The sequence below is a fragment of the Elgaria multicarinata genome, chromosome 9 (assembly GCF_023053635.1).
Source record: "Elgaria multicarinata webbii isolate HBS135686 ecotype San Diego chromosome 9, rElgMul1.1.pri, whole genome shotgun sequence".
Lineage (NCBI taxonomy): Eukaryota > Metazoa > Chordata > Lepidosauria > Squamata > Anguidae > Elgaria > Elgaria multicarinata.
In genome coordinates, this window is record NC_086179.1 from 86,165,687 (window position 1) to 86,181,699 (window position 16,013).

The 16,013-nt window shown below is 43.2% G+C and overlaps 2 protein-coding genes across 2 annotated transcripts in view; both read left to right on the forward strand.

Annotated features, from left to right (window-relative positions):
* Window positions 1–16,013, forward strand: part of CDC123 (cell division cycle 123) — a 535,395-nt gene that overhangs the window by 410,485 nt on the left and 108,897 nt on the right. The window lies entirely within an intron of this gene.
* The window catches only part of DHTKD1 (dehydrogenase E1 and transketolase domain containing 1), a 31,839-nt gene continuing 26,319 nt past the window's right edge, over window positions 10,494–16,013 (forward strand). The window contains exons 1-2 of the mRNA XM_063134240.1: window positions 10,494–10,699; window positions 13,008–13,163. Coding sequence (XP_062990310.1) covers window positions 10,498–10,699; window positions 13,008–13,163 — 358 coding nt within the window. The 5' untranslated portion in view covers window positions 10,494–10,497. The remainder of the gene's footprint in view (window positions 10,700–13,007; window positions 13,164–16,013) is intronic.

The window sequence follows — 16,013 nt, forward strand, 5'->3', positions numbered from 1 at the left end:
GTCTACCTGCTAATTGGCTGGGCACCTCTCTCTGCATAATCAGGTACTGTGTTGTTGTTAAGAAATTTTAGATGTTGGATGTAATCGTCTTATAGGCCCCTTTATATCTTAAATTGCATTGCTTCACTTCAAGTGGCAGGTATACCTTTCACAACGAGAGCTGCCACATTCCTTATACAAAGATTCCACACACGTGAGGAGTTTCACATTTTAAACTCACTTAAAGTGCCACCCTATGCATGTTGAGTTAGAAAAAAAGCCCTACAAGTCTCAGCATACCCCAGCCAGCCATGCTGGCTAGGGGATTCTAGTAGTTGTGGGACTCCCCGCCCGCCCCCCCGCCATCTAAACATGGATAGGATTGTGCCTTTTTTTGTTTACTTTTTTTTAATTTATTTTTTGCACAGTTCTTGCATCCCATTTGAGTTCTGCTGTTGGGCTGCAGCATTAGGGCACTATTCTCTGTGTCAAGGCTGTGGAACAGAGCAGAACTCAAGGGGGGGGGAAAGAAATAAGATGTGCACTGTCTGGACCAGTTGCGCTCTTTCAGCCTAAGCTACCTCACAGGGTTGTTGTCAAGGTAATGGGACAGGGCTGCAGCCCAGCGGCAGGGCTCCTGCTATGAATGCAGAAGGTCCCAGGTTCGATACCCAGCATTTCCGGGGAGAGGTGACCAACTGTCCAGATTCCCCTGGACAGGTGAGGAAAATGGGTTGGGGGCCAAACTGGGATCTGGGGGGAAGCCCATTCATTCATAAAATGACCAGAAAATTTGCGGCCTCCAAGACATTTCTGCACGGCCATCCAGGCCTTCTTTTGGCCTGTGCAATGTGGCCGGCCAAGAAAAGGATCCATCCTCCAATCTGGCTGGCTCTCATGAAATTTATTAAAATACCTGGGTTTTTTTGTGTGTGTTTTTATCTATTAAGTTACAACTGTCAAAATCCCTGCTTTCCCGGAAGTCTGAGATCCGAAGCACAGGAAGCAAGACTGGGAGCATGCTGGGAGTATACTATGTCAATGAGGTAGGTGTGTTTTTCTTTTTTGTTTATGACCATTATGCAAGGCATTGTCTTCTCTCAGAATTGTTCTGTCCCAGCAAGATAATATGTGAGTGCATAGCGTGGCTTGGCTTTACTTGTTTGAGTGTGTCTGGATCTCCGTGGCTCTGAAAGCATCTTTTTGGAGAGCACCTGCTCATTTCATGATCCCGGAGGCCAGGTTCTGGTGAGGGCACAGTTGTCCTTGACAGAAGGCGCTTGCACTTGCTAGAGTAAGGTGAACAGATGTGAAGAGGCTGCAATCCTATATTCATTAATCTGGGAATAAGCTTTTTTGAAATCAACGGGACTTATTTCTGAGGTTTCCTTGGTAGTTTTCTTTAGAGCTGTGCACCGTTTCGGATCCGAACCCTGAATCCGAAACGGATAGGGGTGTTTCGGACCATTCTGAAATGGATCTGAAATGGTTCGGCGGAGCTCCAAAATGATCTGAAGCGGTTTGGATTGATCCGAAATGCTTCGGAAGTATTCGGAGCTTCAGACACCATTTTAGCTCAAACTGGGTTTTGTTTTGCCATAGGATTACATTGGCCTAAAGAAACGCCTATAACTTTTTAATTTTTAATGATAGAAAATTGAAATTTGGTGAGCTTACAGATACTTTGGAGATGCTTACGCATGTCCAATTTTAGACAGATATGTCCATCGGGTTTTTTGCAATGAATTTTTAAAATGTTCCAGTCATTTCAAAGTGCTATAACTTCCTAATTTTTCAAGAAACACACATGTAACTTTGCATCACGATAGAACCTAAGTGGGGCTTGATGCATTATTTTTAAGATTTTACCCTCAAACCATCCCCCCATTTACAAAAATGCATTTATCACCGTCATTTTTAAAGATAAACACATGTAACTTGGCAACCTGATAGTTTCTAAATATATGGCAATTTTGAAGCACATGGCTTCATCTGCTGATTTTTACAGTTTTGTTTTTTTAAAGTTTGAGTTTTTAAAATTATTATTTTTAAATATGCTGTCATTTTTCAAGATACACACCTGCAACTTTGCAACGTGATACAACCTAAGTAGGGCTTGATGCATGGCAATTTTGAAGCACATAGGTTCATCCACTGATTTTTAGTGATCTTTTAAAGGTTTTACCATTCCCCCTGTACAAAAATGCATTAATCTCTGTCATTTTTAAAGGTAAAGACACGTAACTAGGCACCATCATAGTCTCTAAATATGGTTTTAGGCACCCCAAGTTTGAGGCATATTGGTTCATCCCCTGATTTTAGTGAATTTCTACAACTCAAACCTCATTGAGGACTAGTATCTTGAGAGGTAGTTTCCCAAAAAAAGAAATGAAATTACAGATACAGACTTGAAAATTATCACCATAGTAGGTCTTCAGAAGGGCTTGATGCATGGTGATTTTGAAGCACATAGGTCCATCCACTGATTTTTAGTGATTTTTTAAAGGTTTTAGCCAAGTTCAGAAAGCTCCGTGTGTATTGGCAGCCGTGAGTGACAAGTTCTTACATAAATTGGAAACTTCCTCTCAGCAGGAGTGTTAACCACTTCAAAGGAACACAGGCAATACTATGACAGGGAGGTCCAGTGGTTTGGCCCAGTATTAGGGGATTTCCAACGCACTCACCTGAGGCAGCAAGCGGACTATCACCTTTCTTGCAGGGGGAGGGGTACTACTGAACAGAAGATGCAGCAGAGACAACCATCTCAATTATTTATTTATTTATTTATTTATTTAAAATATTTATATCCCGCCCTATATCACTAAGATCTCAGGGTGGCGTACAGATAAAAACATACAGTATAAAACAATAAATATACACAGTTAAAAACAAATTAAACCATAATCCAAGTTAAAACAATATTTAATTTAAAAGCAATAGATGAAGTTAAAATAATAATATTGATTTATTAGTATTTATAAATGTTTTACATCAACAGATCTCAAAGTAGCGAACACAAACCATAAAAACATAAACATATAAAAACTATGTTGGGAATACATTGTATCTATAGTTAGGATGAATTACACACAGAATGCTTACATAAACTGATGTGTCTTCTTCCCAGCAGAAGCCAGAGAGGATTGGAGAATGCCCCAGATCCCTTGGGAGAGTGGAGTGTGCAGAGTGGACAAAACAGCAAGACCTCTGCCTAGGCCACATCCCGAACCCTGAACACTCCCTAAGATACGTCTAGCTGCCCTGCCAACTGCTTGGCCAAAACAAGTGCCAACCAGCCTGCCAAAGGCGGTGGAGGCCTCCTAGCCAAGGCCCATAATTGAAAGAAAGACCCCTTGGCCAAAGCCAGTACAGGGCTCTTGGCAAATGCCAGTGCCAACACCTGTACAGAAGCTGGTGCCACCCCCTGTGTGGAGCCCAGATATCACCAGGTGGCCAGAGCCACTCCAGACGTCTACTCTGAAGCCGGTGCCTCCCCGTGTGTAGAGCCTAGTGACAACTTTGCCGCCGAAGCCACGCCTGACATCTCTCCTGACGTCGATGGCGACCTGCGTGGAAAAGGCCCTGGAGATGTCTTTGGCAAAGCCAGGGCTGACCGATGGACCCAAGCTGGATGCAGTAAATCCTATGGCACTCTGGAAAAATGAAGGCATAACATGTTACTCTTCCATTCAAACAAAAGGGTTTTCAAGTGATTCTGTGGAAGAAACTTAAATTATCTTGACCAGGGAGGAATGCGGCCCTGAAAATGACTTTGTTGCCTAAACTGTCTTCTCTATTTCATACCTTGCCAGTAGAGATTCCTGGAAATGAGTTCAAACATTGGCAACAAGTTCTAGCCACGTTCAGTGGAGGGGGCAAACGCATCCGTGTCAATCAAGCAACACTCTTCCGGCCAACTAAACTAGGGGGGGTTGGGTGTCCCAAATCTTAGGCTGTACCATAATGCCTTTCAATTGAGGCAACTCCTCAAAATAATTAGGAGCAAGACAGCAATCCCGTGGGTGTCAGTTGAAATACCAGGGCGATCCCATTTCTTCCAACAATGAAAAAATATGTTCAAACAATTAAAAACCTGTTTTTGAAAGCAAATTTAAAAGTATGGGGGAAATGGTTTGCAACAACCTCTTCCCCCTAACCCCGATTTTAGGCCAACCCCAATTTAGAGATCAATCTAAATATTGACAATTTGCAGGTTGGGAAGAAAAAGTTTTTTTTCCATATTTATGATCTCTTTATACAAGGAAAAGAGAGGCAAAAGTGAGCCCACTCCTTTGTACCTGGCTCCAAAAACATAACATTCCATGCTTGCTTACTAGATTTGAGAAAGCTTTCCTGACTTATTCTAGAAAGGTGAAAGGGGGTGCTCCTGATATATATCACATGATGTTGAATTGTCAATTCCCAGATAAGGGAGGATTAAAAATGATTTGGGAACATGATCTGCACGCAAGTTTCACTGAAAGTGAATGGAAAAGCTTATGGCAGTCAGCATCCTATAAAACAATACCGGCAAAAGTGAAAGCGCTCATTCTGAAAATCACTCACAGGAGGTATAACATAGCAGGTTAGCAAGAGGGGAAATAAGATCAGCCACACTTTTGGAAAACTGGTTAGACTTTTTCTCATTTATCAATATGAATCCTGCTGAATCCTTACAAATGTCATAATCTCGTCACTAACCTGGGCGGTGGCTTTGGATGATGGAGCGGCATCAGCTTGGACCAAGAGGATGGCCCTGGCTTGGGTCCGTTGGCCGGCCCTGGCTTTGCCACAGAAATCACTGCTGATGTTCGCCAAGACGTTTTTCCTAGCTTTGGCACAGCAGCCTTTTCCACGCAGGTCGCCATCGACTTCGGGAGAGATGTCAGAAGTGGCTTTGGCGGCAAAGTTGTTAGTAGGCTCTGCACTGGGGGTGTCACCGGCTTCGGGTTAGAAGTGTAGAGTGGTTCTGCCCACAAGGTGATATCTGGGCTCCACACAGGCATTGGCACAGGCTTCTGTACAGGCATTGGCGCTGGCATTTGCCAAGAGGCCTGTACTGGCTTTGGCCAAGTGGTCTTCCTTTGAACCATGGGCCTTGGCAAGGAGGCCTCCACCACCTTCGGCAGTCTGGTTGGCAGTTTCTTTGGCTGAGCAGTTGGTGGTGGCTTTGGTAGGGCACCTAGATGTATCTTGGGGAATGTGCAGGGTTTGGGACGTGGCCTAGGCAGAGGTCTTGCCGTTTTGTCCACTCTGCTGCACACTTCTCTCTCCTGAGGGATCCAGGGCATTCTCCATTCTTCTCTGGATTCTGCTGAGAAAAAGACACATCAGTTTATGCAAGAGTTCTGTGTGTAATTCATCCTACACTATAGATACAATCTATTCTACATATTGTTTTTATATGTTTATGTTTTTATGGTTTCTGTTCAACACTCTGAGATCTGTGGTTGTAAAACATCCATCAATACTAATAAATCAATAAACATTATTGAGATGGTTGTGTCTGCTCCATCTTCTGTTCGTTAGTACCTCTCCCCCTGCAAGAAAGGGGATAGCCCACTTGCTGCCGCAGGTGAGTGTTTTGGAAATCCCCTAATACTGGGCCAAACCACTGGGCCTCCCTGTCTTTGCTGATTGGCAGCCATTCTCTAAGGTTCCCCCAGGCAAAGTCCTTTCCCCATGCTGCTGCTTCAACAGCAGCTGGTGGGCACATTTGGCATTTTGAAAGGGTGTTTTGGGCACACTTACAAAATAAGACTCAACGAAAGGTCACTTGCGCAAGAACTAAAATATGAGGAGGACATAGAGTCTGAGCACCCAAACAGAAAAACACTTCTTTGAACCCACATCAAGATGGAACTGGAGGGCAGCCCTTTGCTTTGCAGCCTGCCAGTTTCGATAACATCTGAATTGGCACAAAGAGGTGTTGCCCTCAAGTCCGCGTTGAGTAAAGAGGAACCTATGGAACGGTAGGGTGACCATATTTTGGAAACCAAAAAGGAGGACAACATGGTTGCCCCCAAGGGGGCGCGTCCAGTACCAAGGGGGCGTGCCCACCCGAACATAGCCTTGGTCACATATCTGATTTTACAGCACACATTTAAGACAAATCTGGTCTATATAACATCTTAATGTTAAAATCACTGAAATAAAGAACAAGTGAGAGATTCAATGTATCTGAAATTAACTTCACTCACTCCTACTTTTGTAGGTTTTGCTGTACTTTGAAGCTTTTGCTATACTCTGTGTGTTACATTCTCCCCTTCCCTCAAATATCTTTTCTGACTGTATCTTCACTCATTGCAAGCTGCTGTTGTTGTTAACAGGGTTTGCTACTGGCCCCAGATCTGTTTCAAATTTGATATGGCTAAAGCTCTACCTAAAAGCTATCATGGTGCCAACTTTCAGCTCTTTATCTTTAAAAATGACAGTTTAAAAAATAATAATTTTAAAACCTCATTTTTAAAAAAAATCCTAAAAAATCAATGGATGAACGGATCTGTTTCAAATTTGGTATGACTAAAGCCCTTCCTAAGAGCTACCATTGTGCCAAGTTTCATGTCTTCATCTTAACAAATGATGGAGTTATAAGCATTTTTGTTAATTCCCATTAGAGCTGCTCTTTGGAAAAAAAATCCGGATTTCCCCTCTCCTCCCGGATTTGCCATCAAAAACCAGGACAAATCCGGGCAAATCTGGTCATATGGTCACCCTACGGGAATCCTCTGCACTTGCTTACTGCTGTTCCCACTGGGATCCCAAGGTTCTACTGGGCCAGAGACTTCTCACGATGCAAACGGGCGTCCAAAGAAGGGATGGGCACTTGGCCTGAATGGAAGGTGCTGGGAGGGAGGGAGGGAGGCTTTTAGGGGAGCCAAAGAGTAAGTCAAACCACACAGTAATTTTGAGAAATAAGCGTTTGCTTTTACCAAAGTCTTCGCCCAAATGTGAATGGATACTCTCGGCACAGACCTGGGCACCAGCCAAATTTCCTTCACATTTTATATTTCGCTGTGATTCTTGTTAGAGAGAGCTATCTATTTAAACATCACACTCTTCTCCCAACCTTCCTTGACTTTCTGAAACTTTTTGCTCTGGATTAACTAATACATAATAGTTCCCAGCTCCCTTGGACCCGTCACTCAAAAGCCCCAATGAGATTTGAGTTGCGGTCATGGGAAACCAGAGCCAGACTCTTTGTCTTCTAATGCTATCTCAGGATTGCAGCAGGAAAGTAGGAAGTCTTCATAGGCACTTGATTCCCACACACACATTTCTTACTGTATCGCTCAGGGGGAGGGGGGGAAAGCAAAGGTCCTTCTGAACAACAAGGTGGAACAATTTCCTACCTGCCATGATGCCAAAAAAGTCCTTGAAAACACAACTCAGGAAATCTTCCCAAACACTGGAGAGACAAGCACCAGCACTCCTTCCCGTCCAAACATCCAGTAAGGAATAGGCCACACAATTGCCATGATGTAAAACTGTTTATTGCTGTTCCCATGGTAACCTGGGGTTTGTGAGGTGGGCTCAAGGAGAATATTCAAAGTGGGATATGATGATGAAAGATGATGTCATGGCAGAAGGTAGGGTGACCATATGGAAAGGAGGTCAGGCCTCCTGCATCTTCAACAGTTTTAGAGAATAGGGAAATTCCCTTTTTATCCCAACAGTTAAAGCTGCAGGAGCTATCCCAGAGTGATCAGATACAAAAGAGGGCAGGGCTCCTGTAAGTTTAACGGTTTGATAACAAGGGAATTCCACCAGGTACTCTATGCATACAAATGACACCTGCTGAAATCCTCTTTCCTCTACAATTGTTACAGAAGCCCTGTCCTTCCTTTTCATATAGTCACCCTACAGAAGGTGGAAGAGCAGACCAAGGGCTAAGAATTCAGCTAGGCAGGAAAGAGAGTAAGTGGTTCACAGACTCCCTATATCTGTCTGTCAAAGAGTCAGTGATCTCCATCTTGACCTCTAGAGAGGAAGGCCTAATCTGATATGCTTCAAACAGAATCATTTGAAAACCCTTTTGTCTGAATGGAAGACTAACATAATATGCCTGGGTACATATCTCTGGGTGCTTTCAGATGGAGACTCCTAACACTACAAATCAAAAGGTATTGCACACTTATTGGTCTTTTCCTCCTTAATGTTTTTTTTTTTTCCTGATAAGAAAAAAAGATGGAAGAAGCTATGGGAAAACACAGCTTTAATGACAGCTGAATTAACAGCTATTATGCTGGCATTAGAATGAGTTTAGGAATGTCAGATTGAGCAGGCAATTATTCTGTCTGATTCTTTGTCAGGCTTGTTGGCAAACCAGCAAGCAGGTATAGGAAGTGAGTCTCCATTAGTAAATGAGCTATGGCTTCTACATTTTGAGATATACTTTATGAGGCTTAGAGTTGCATTTATCTGGATCCCCACTCATATGAATGTTAGTGGTAATTAATTGGCTGATCAGGCAATTGATATCAGACTTCCTTTTATCTACATCAGAGGGTACAAGAGGGTTCGGCATGAAATCAAATGTAGGATAATTATCTGAGCAAATGGACCACAAATTGGGGAAATTTGGGCAAAGTAAATTGGGAAGAAAATTATATTTAATAGGGGTGTGTGGAGCAAGTCTGCTCCGGCCTGAATTGTTGGAGATCCATTGAGTGGATTCTCCAATGAGGCGATTCTCTGCTCTGTTTTTCAGGGCAGCTCTGTCTCTCTGCACCATCGGATTACCCATCAGAGAATTGTTCCGTTTTTGGATAACTGCTCTATTATAGCCTATGGGAATTAATCAAAATGCTTACAGTTCTGTCATTTTAAAAGGTAGCTCTTAAGTAGGGGTTTAGGCGTGCCACGTTGGAAACAGATCCCTTCATCCCTTGATTTTTAGATTTTTTTTAAAGTTTGAGGTTTTAATTTTTTTAAAAAAATAACAACAGTCATTTTTAAATATAAAGAGATGAAACTTGGCACCCTGGTAACTTTTAAGTAGGGATTTAGCCATGCCAAGTTGGAAGCAGATCCCTTCATCCCGATTTTTAGGAATCTTTTAAAGTTCAAACTCAGGTTGTGAAATCTCCTCTTTGGGGTCTAGGACCTTGAGCAAAACAAGTTTTTAAAAAAATGAAATTTAAAAATAAAAAGCCAGCTAGCCAGCAGCATATTACAAACAACAATGAGAGGTCAGACAAGAACATAAATATTAATACCTTTATTTTTATATATATTTTTTCAAAGCATATAAACTTGACTCCTATCTGCAAAACAGGAGATAGTAATAGCAATAGCAAACTTTTCTCTCGCTGCTCCTTCTTCTCTTGACATTATGTCCGGCCAAGTTGCGTCCATACTTATTTATTTATTTATTTATTACATTTTTATACCGCCCAATAGCCGAAGCTCTCTGGGCGGTTCACTTGCGGTACACAGATCAGTCTTTGGCACAAGATTCTTTTCCATATCCTTACAATATTGGCTTATGAGACTGTATGAATACTGCCTGACAGCTGTCATCGCTTTATCCTGGGACAACTTGTTGCCATCCTCCGAGCTTCCCTTGGAGTAGGCACTCGGAGAAGGACCTTAGATGTTGAGCCACTGTGTGAACAGAGTGCTGGACTAGATGGACCCTTAGTCTGATCCCGCATAGCACTTCTTACGTTCTTTTGTGTGTGAGCGGAGCAGGATGGGCTGAATGTCATAGCAGGAGTGGTGGGGTTTGAGAAACAGGGTTATTTATTTATTTATTACACTTATATACCGCCCCCATAGCCAGAGCTCTCTGGGCGGTTTACTGAAATTCTAAAATTGAGATAAAAACAAGTATACAAAATTTAAAATTTTAAAACACAGAATATACACACATAAAGCATTAAAAACCATTAAAAAAACTAAACATGTGGGTGATTAAGATGTGCTGCCTTATGCCTGGGCAAAGAGGAAAGTCTTAACCTGGCGCCAGAAAGATAGCAGCATTGGCAGCAGGCGAGCCTCGTCAGGGAGATCGTTCCAGTCTGGGGGCCACCACTGAAAAGGCCCTGTCCCTCGTTGCCACACTCTGAGCCTCTCTCGGAGTAGGCACCCAGAGGAAGACCTTAGATGTTGAACGTAGAGAAGCGTTCAGTCAGGTATTGTGGTCCCAAGCCGTGTAAGGCTTTACAGGTCAAAACCAGCACCTTGAATTGGGCTCGGAAACATACAGGTAGTCCAAACATCCGTGGTTTATTTATTTATTTATTTATTACATTTTTATACCGCCCAATAGCCGAAGCTCTCTGGGCGGTTCACAAAAATTAACAATGGTTTGGAAAATGAAAAAATGGTTTGGACTACTGAGCTCCTCCACTTTCATAGCCAATCCAGAGCCATTCCCCCCCACCCCAAATATATATATTTAAAAAAGTCGTTTCTATTACGGGCCGGTCTATTTGCTCCTCCTCTCCTAGTTCAGCCAATCGGGGCAGGGGGAGTTGTCCAAGGCCCACTTTTGGGTACGGGAAGCCAAACGGAATGGCCGCGATGGCACTGGCGGTGGCGGCAGCATGTTCCCCGGTTCTGGCGCTGGGAGCCCGAATCGGGCTGCCGAGGCCGTCGGCGATCCTGCGGCGTTGGTATCGCACCGAGAAGGGCGTGTACGGTTACAAGCCGAGCCGGAAAGCGGAGAGCGGGGCGGGCGGCAACGCGCAGCGACAGGATCTCTCCCGGAGAGCAGGTCGGCGGGTGCCCAAGCTGTGCTGATAAAGGGGTGCCTGTTGCTCACTCCACCTCCGGGATTAAGGAGGAATCGGGATCGTTGCATTTACCTGGGCATTATGGGAGTTGTAGTCTTAACACACTCCTAGAGGGCACCAGGTTGGGAAAGGCTGCACTTAGAAGCAAGGGGGAGGAGGAATAGTATTTGGACTTACTACTAGTGCCTTTCAGTTTTATTAGACACAGAATGTGCAAGAATAGTAAACGTCGGTGAAGGCTGCAGTTCCATGCAGGCTGACTTGAGCGTAAGATCCTTTGTCATAATGGATAAACATATTTAGGGTCCCGCTGCATTCAGTTCCTTGAGAACCCATGCTTCAGAAAGCAGCGAATGAGCGTTCAGACTGTTTATATCACATCCGATATTGCATGTCTATCTGCAATTTAGATGATCATCGTCGTCGTCGAAATCCTGTGTCTGTCGCCATACGGCCATCCCCTTACCTCTACCCTAAAAGTTCACCAGCACCCTGATCTTAAAACAGCTTCACATGGAAGCAAATTCCATTGATTTCAATAGGTCTTCCGAACTTCCAAGTAAGCATGCATAGGCTTGTATGCCTCAGGTATAACTGGCCTTGGAATTGTCCCAAAGTTTCTGTGATGATGTAACACAGCCTTCCCCAACCCGGTTGTAACAAGTCTCTCTTTTCCTCCCCCTGTCTGAGTCCGATTACAGTATGCTTAAATTTATAGTTCTGCCAGTTAGTGTTTCTTAAATTTAGCTCAACTGGGAGGACTTTGAGCTCTTTCAGACAAGAGGGAATCACTTTCCCTTGCAGTCGCTCTGCTTCCTGGTTCACTTCCACATTTAAAACCAGCTGAATTACACAGGGAAGAAAACAGCAACTACGTGGCCTGTAATGTAAAACCTCCCAGTCCATACAGTTTAATGGGACCACAACCTCCCCTGCACATGGCAGGAAATCCTGACAAACTTGACAGAAGAGTCGGGTTTTTTTGAGCTTTATTTTGTGACACTAAAACTGGAAGAAGGAGACGCGCAGGAGGCTCACGGTGTCATCAAAATGACCCGTGAATGACCAGTCATGAGTGTGCTCTAAATCGCTCATTTAACGTGCTCTTTGCTTCTGTTGACCACTCTGAGCTTGCAGAGATCCTTGTATGTGATATTGTGCATGGACATGCATATAAGGATCTGTAGATTGGGGTACTAATCCAACCCAGGCAGAATAGGTATAGAAATATATGGATAAATGATGGATGGCGGGGGTGGAGAGCTTGTTGAGTATTATTACTGCTTACTGTGTATTTAATTACATTCTTAAAAGGAAATCTTTGGGCATGTCTAGATGAGCAATATCCTGGGGAATGCTCTGGGATCATCCCTGTGCGTTCCCCCCCGGGGGCAGGGAGGGATGAGCCCTCCCTTTCCCCGGGATAACTGGGACAGCTTTCATCCTGACTTTTCCCGCAGTCTCAGGACCATCCCGAGATCGCGGGACCTGTGGGCAGCCATCCCAGTTTCTTCCCCACTCCTCATGATTAAATGTGAGGAGCCAGGAACCAGGCATGGGGCACGGAGGTCTTCAGGAGCTCCGTGCCCATTGGGGGGGGGGGGAAGTGGGGCCTCTTTTTTAAAAAAACAACCCCACCTTTAGTGCTTGTGCGCTAATTTTCAATTTTAAAAAAAACCAAAATGGCGGGCGCGACGTCCTCCTTCTCCCGGGATGTCACACGCCTCATGTAGACTGAGGGGGAGGATCTCGCGATCACCATATTGCAAGATCCTCCCCCTCCAATCCCTAGGTCTAGACATGCCCTCTGCTGATATTTTTCTCAGTGTATATCAAGCAAGCATTGTTTTAAATGTTGAAATAAAGGAAGAATACGAATAGGACAGGGGCACTTCCAGATTGCTCCAAAAGCCCTTGCAGAGGAAATCTAATCGGAACAAAGAAGCAGAGAAGGGAGTGGGCAACTTATGGCCCTCCACAGGCCTTGGCCTATAATTCCCATAAGCCCTAGTCAGCCTAGCCAATGCTGAGGGATGGCCTGATCAAATGGCAGCTCTGTGGGTGCTTTGGAGAACCCACAGAGCTCGGAAGGGAGAGGGGCGGGACAGGGATGTTTCATCTGAAGTTTTCCAAACTAAAATACCATAGGCTGAAAATACTGCTGTGTTTCTCATTACATCACCTCAGCGTTGTGGGAGGGACTGGGACCCTTTCTAACCATTTCTCACTGGGTAATAATGCAGTGCCTTTGCGCATGGGCTAAAATGGTCTCTGCTCCCTTGTTTTTAGCTGACCATGGGCTGGCTCGCTTGGTGGCTGCATACTATGAACATGGGCACAAAGCTGCCAAAATCAACCCTCTCTTTACTGGCCAAGCTGTGATGGATATGGTACCTGAAATTCAAGTTCTGACAGAAGCGCTGCAAGGACCTTTCAATACTGCAGGTAGGGCCAGACAAAAAAATCTTTTCTAAGTGGGTTGAGTCTGCAGGTTGACAGTTTAAAATGTAAGCCCATAGAAGTTCCGTGGGGCTTATTGCCAGCTAAGTGGATATAGGATTGTAGCATTAGCAGGCTAATTTGTAAAAGAGGCTCACATACCATAGTCACGTCTTTTTGGACAAACTATTCAACAAGAGGTGGGGAGAGGGAGAGTTGAATTCATCCACTACAGTTGCATAAAATGAAACTCTTCTCCAAGTTCTATTGTTAGGAGAGGAGCAGTATGCATCCAGAAAAGAGGGCCTTTTTTGTGGTGGTGCCTCAACTTTGGGATGCTGTCCTGAGGGGAGTCTGACAGGCACCTACACTGTATGCTTTTTTAAAAAAAATATTTTTATTGTGAATGTTAACAAAACAGAACCAAAAAAAATCATGAAAAAGAAAAACAAAGGAACATTACATACGTAGGAATGACATCATTTTTTTCAACAGATATACCATTCATAGAAAAAAAAAGGGAGAGAGAGTTATGCATAGGTTTCAAGAAAAGCAGGCCAAATATCTTATCCACTTGCAAGTAGCATCTGTATAACACCCATTCAAATGTTGATAACATTAAGTCCTCAGTCCATTGCATTATGGGAGGTGAGCATTTATCCTTCCAATGTGATAGCATAAGTCTTTTAGCTGTCATAAGGGCTCTGAAAATCCATCTGTGCTGACCCTGTGTTAACTTCCAAGAAGCCGGTAGGTAGTTTAGGAGGACATGCGCATCGTTCCTCATTCAAGATTGTATCAGTATAAAGTTTATTGTTATTATAACCTCCTCTCCAAAGGGAGCAACTACTGGGCATTGCCAAAACAAATGAATTTAAGATGCGTTTGGTGCATTACACCTCTAACAATTATGCAGGTTAGACAAACCCTTATTAGAAAGGTGATATGGAGTCCAGTAGACCCGAAACAAAACAAAAAATTGCTGAATAAGATGTAGCCTTGCGTGGTGCAGAATGGTAAGCGGCAGTTATTGCAGCCGAAACTCTCCCCACAGCCTGAGTTCGATCCCAGCAGAAGCTGGTTTTCAGGCAGCCGGCTCAGGTCGACTCAGCCTTCCATCCTTCCGAGGTCGGTAAAATGAGTACCCAGCTAGCTGGGGGAAAGATAATTGCAACTGAGGAAGGCAATGGCAAACCACCCCGCTACGAAGTCTGCCAAGAAAACGTCAGCAAAAGCAGGCGTCCCTCTAGGAGTCAGCAATGACTCAAGTGCTTGCACGAGAGCTTCCTTTCCTTTCCTTCCTAAGATCCATAGAAGCTTCAGATATAGAAGGTAGGGCAACAACCCATTGATTAGGCAAAATAGGACATTCCAATCCTGTCTTAAACCATGGGTATCATATTTATTTACTACTACTAAATGCGGGTCATGGGTCGACATGTCTGTTCAGCTGCTATAAGTGTTTCTAACCATAGTGGAGGCTCTGAAGCTGTAAAAGCGGCCGGACCAAACCTAGATTCTAGAAAATGCTACAATTGCAAGTATTGCAATTCAGCCATAGTATGTGAATTATATTTAACACATAAATCAGAAAATGTCAAAAATTCGTCATCTGGGCCTATTAATTAATCCACAGTAAAAACTCCTTTATCTGTCCAAGTCCTCCACAAAAATTCTTTCTTTCCAGTTCTTAAATCTGGATTTCCCCATAAAGTCAATTTTGCATGATAGAATGGATTGAAATGTAATTGGCATGATACTATGTGCCACATCTGTCTAGCGTCCAAGATTGTAGGAGGGGGGTTATTTACTCTAATACGACAAGAACCAAGTGCCATCCATTTGGGAAGAGGTTCTAACCATAAGGATTCCGCTGTATGTTTTTTCAGGCCAGGAAAGAAAGAGAGCTTCTTTCTAATCTAATATTGTTCAGATTGAAGAAATAGTTTTCAGATACTGCAGTAAGAGGGTCCTAAGTTCAGTAACATGAAGCTTGATCCCATATATGCTTATTTGGAAGTAAGTACCACTGTGTTCAGAGGGACATTCCCAAGTTAGTGTGCTACACCTACCTGCGAGTAAGTCCCATTGAATTCAATGCATCATATTTCTATAAGATTGACCTGTAAAACCTGTAAAACACTGAAATGAAAAATCAAAGATTTATCTTTTATTATTGACTCTATCTTTAAATCAATCATTTGTAAAATCAGGCAAGTCTTGGAGCCTATAATATTTACTTTTTTCTATCTGTAAACCATCTGTATCTTTTGAATTTACTGTGAGATCTTTGCGTGGAAAATGATGTGTAAATACTAAATATTGATGTTCCTTGCATTGCAGGCAGGGACCCACTGAGGAGATCAAAGCAGCCTTACAGATAGATCATCCAAGCTTTTTATTACTGAATAGTAGGGAGAGGAGAAAACGAGAATCTAAAAATATGTAATAGTTGCCACCTGGAGGTCACTTCTGAATAATAATAATAATAATAATAATAATAATAATAATATTTCTTAACCGCCTCTCTGTTTGTCACTCTGGTTTTACTGACTCCCAGGGAAAGGCAATGCTAGCACAGCAGGTAACAATATAATTTCATAGGATTCTTCTATAAAGGAATATCTAATTTAATGTGTGACCTGACCATCTGAAGTAATGAAGTAGAATGAATTCAGTGAAATATGAATTGTTCCTCATCTCGGTAGTCCACGAAGAAGCAGGTGGCGCCGATGGGAATATGATATTGGAAGGTTTTCTTAATATAGTATTTGAGAATTTCAGATCTATTACACTGTAGCAATGGCTTCAATAAAACACTGGTGGGTTTATTTTCTAAAAGCAAGAAGAGGAAAA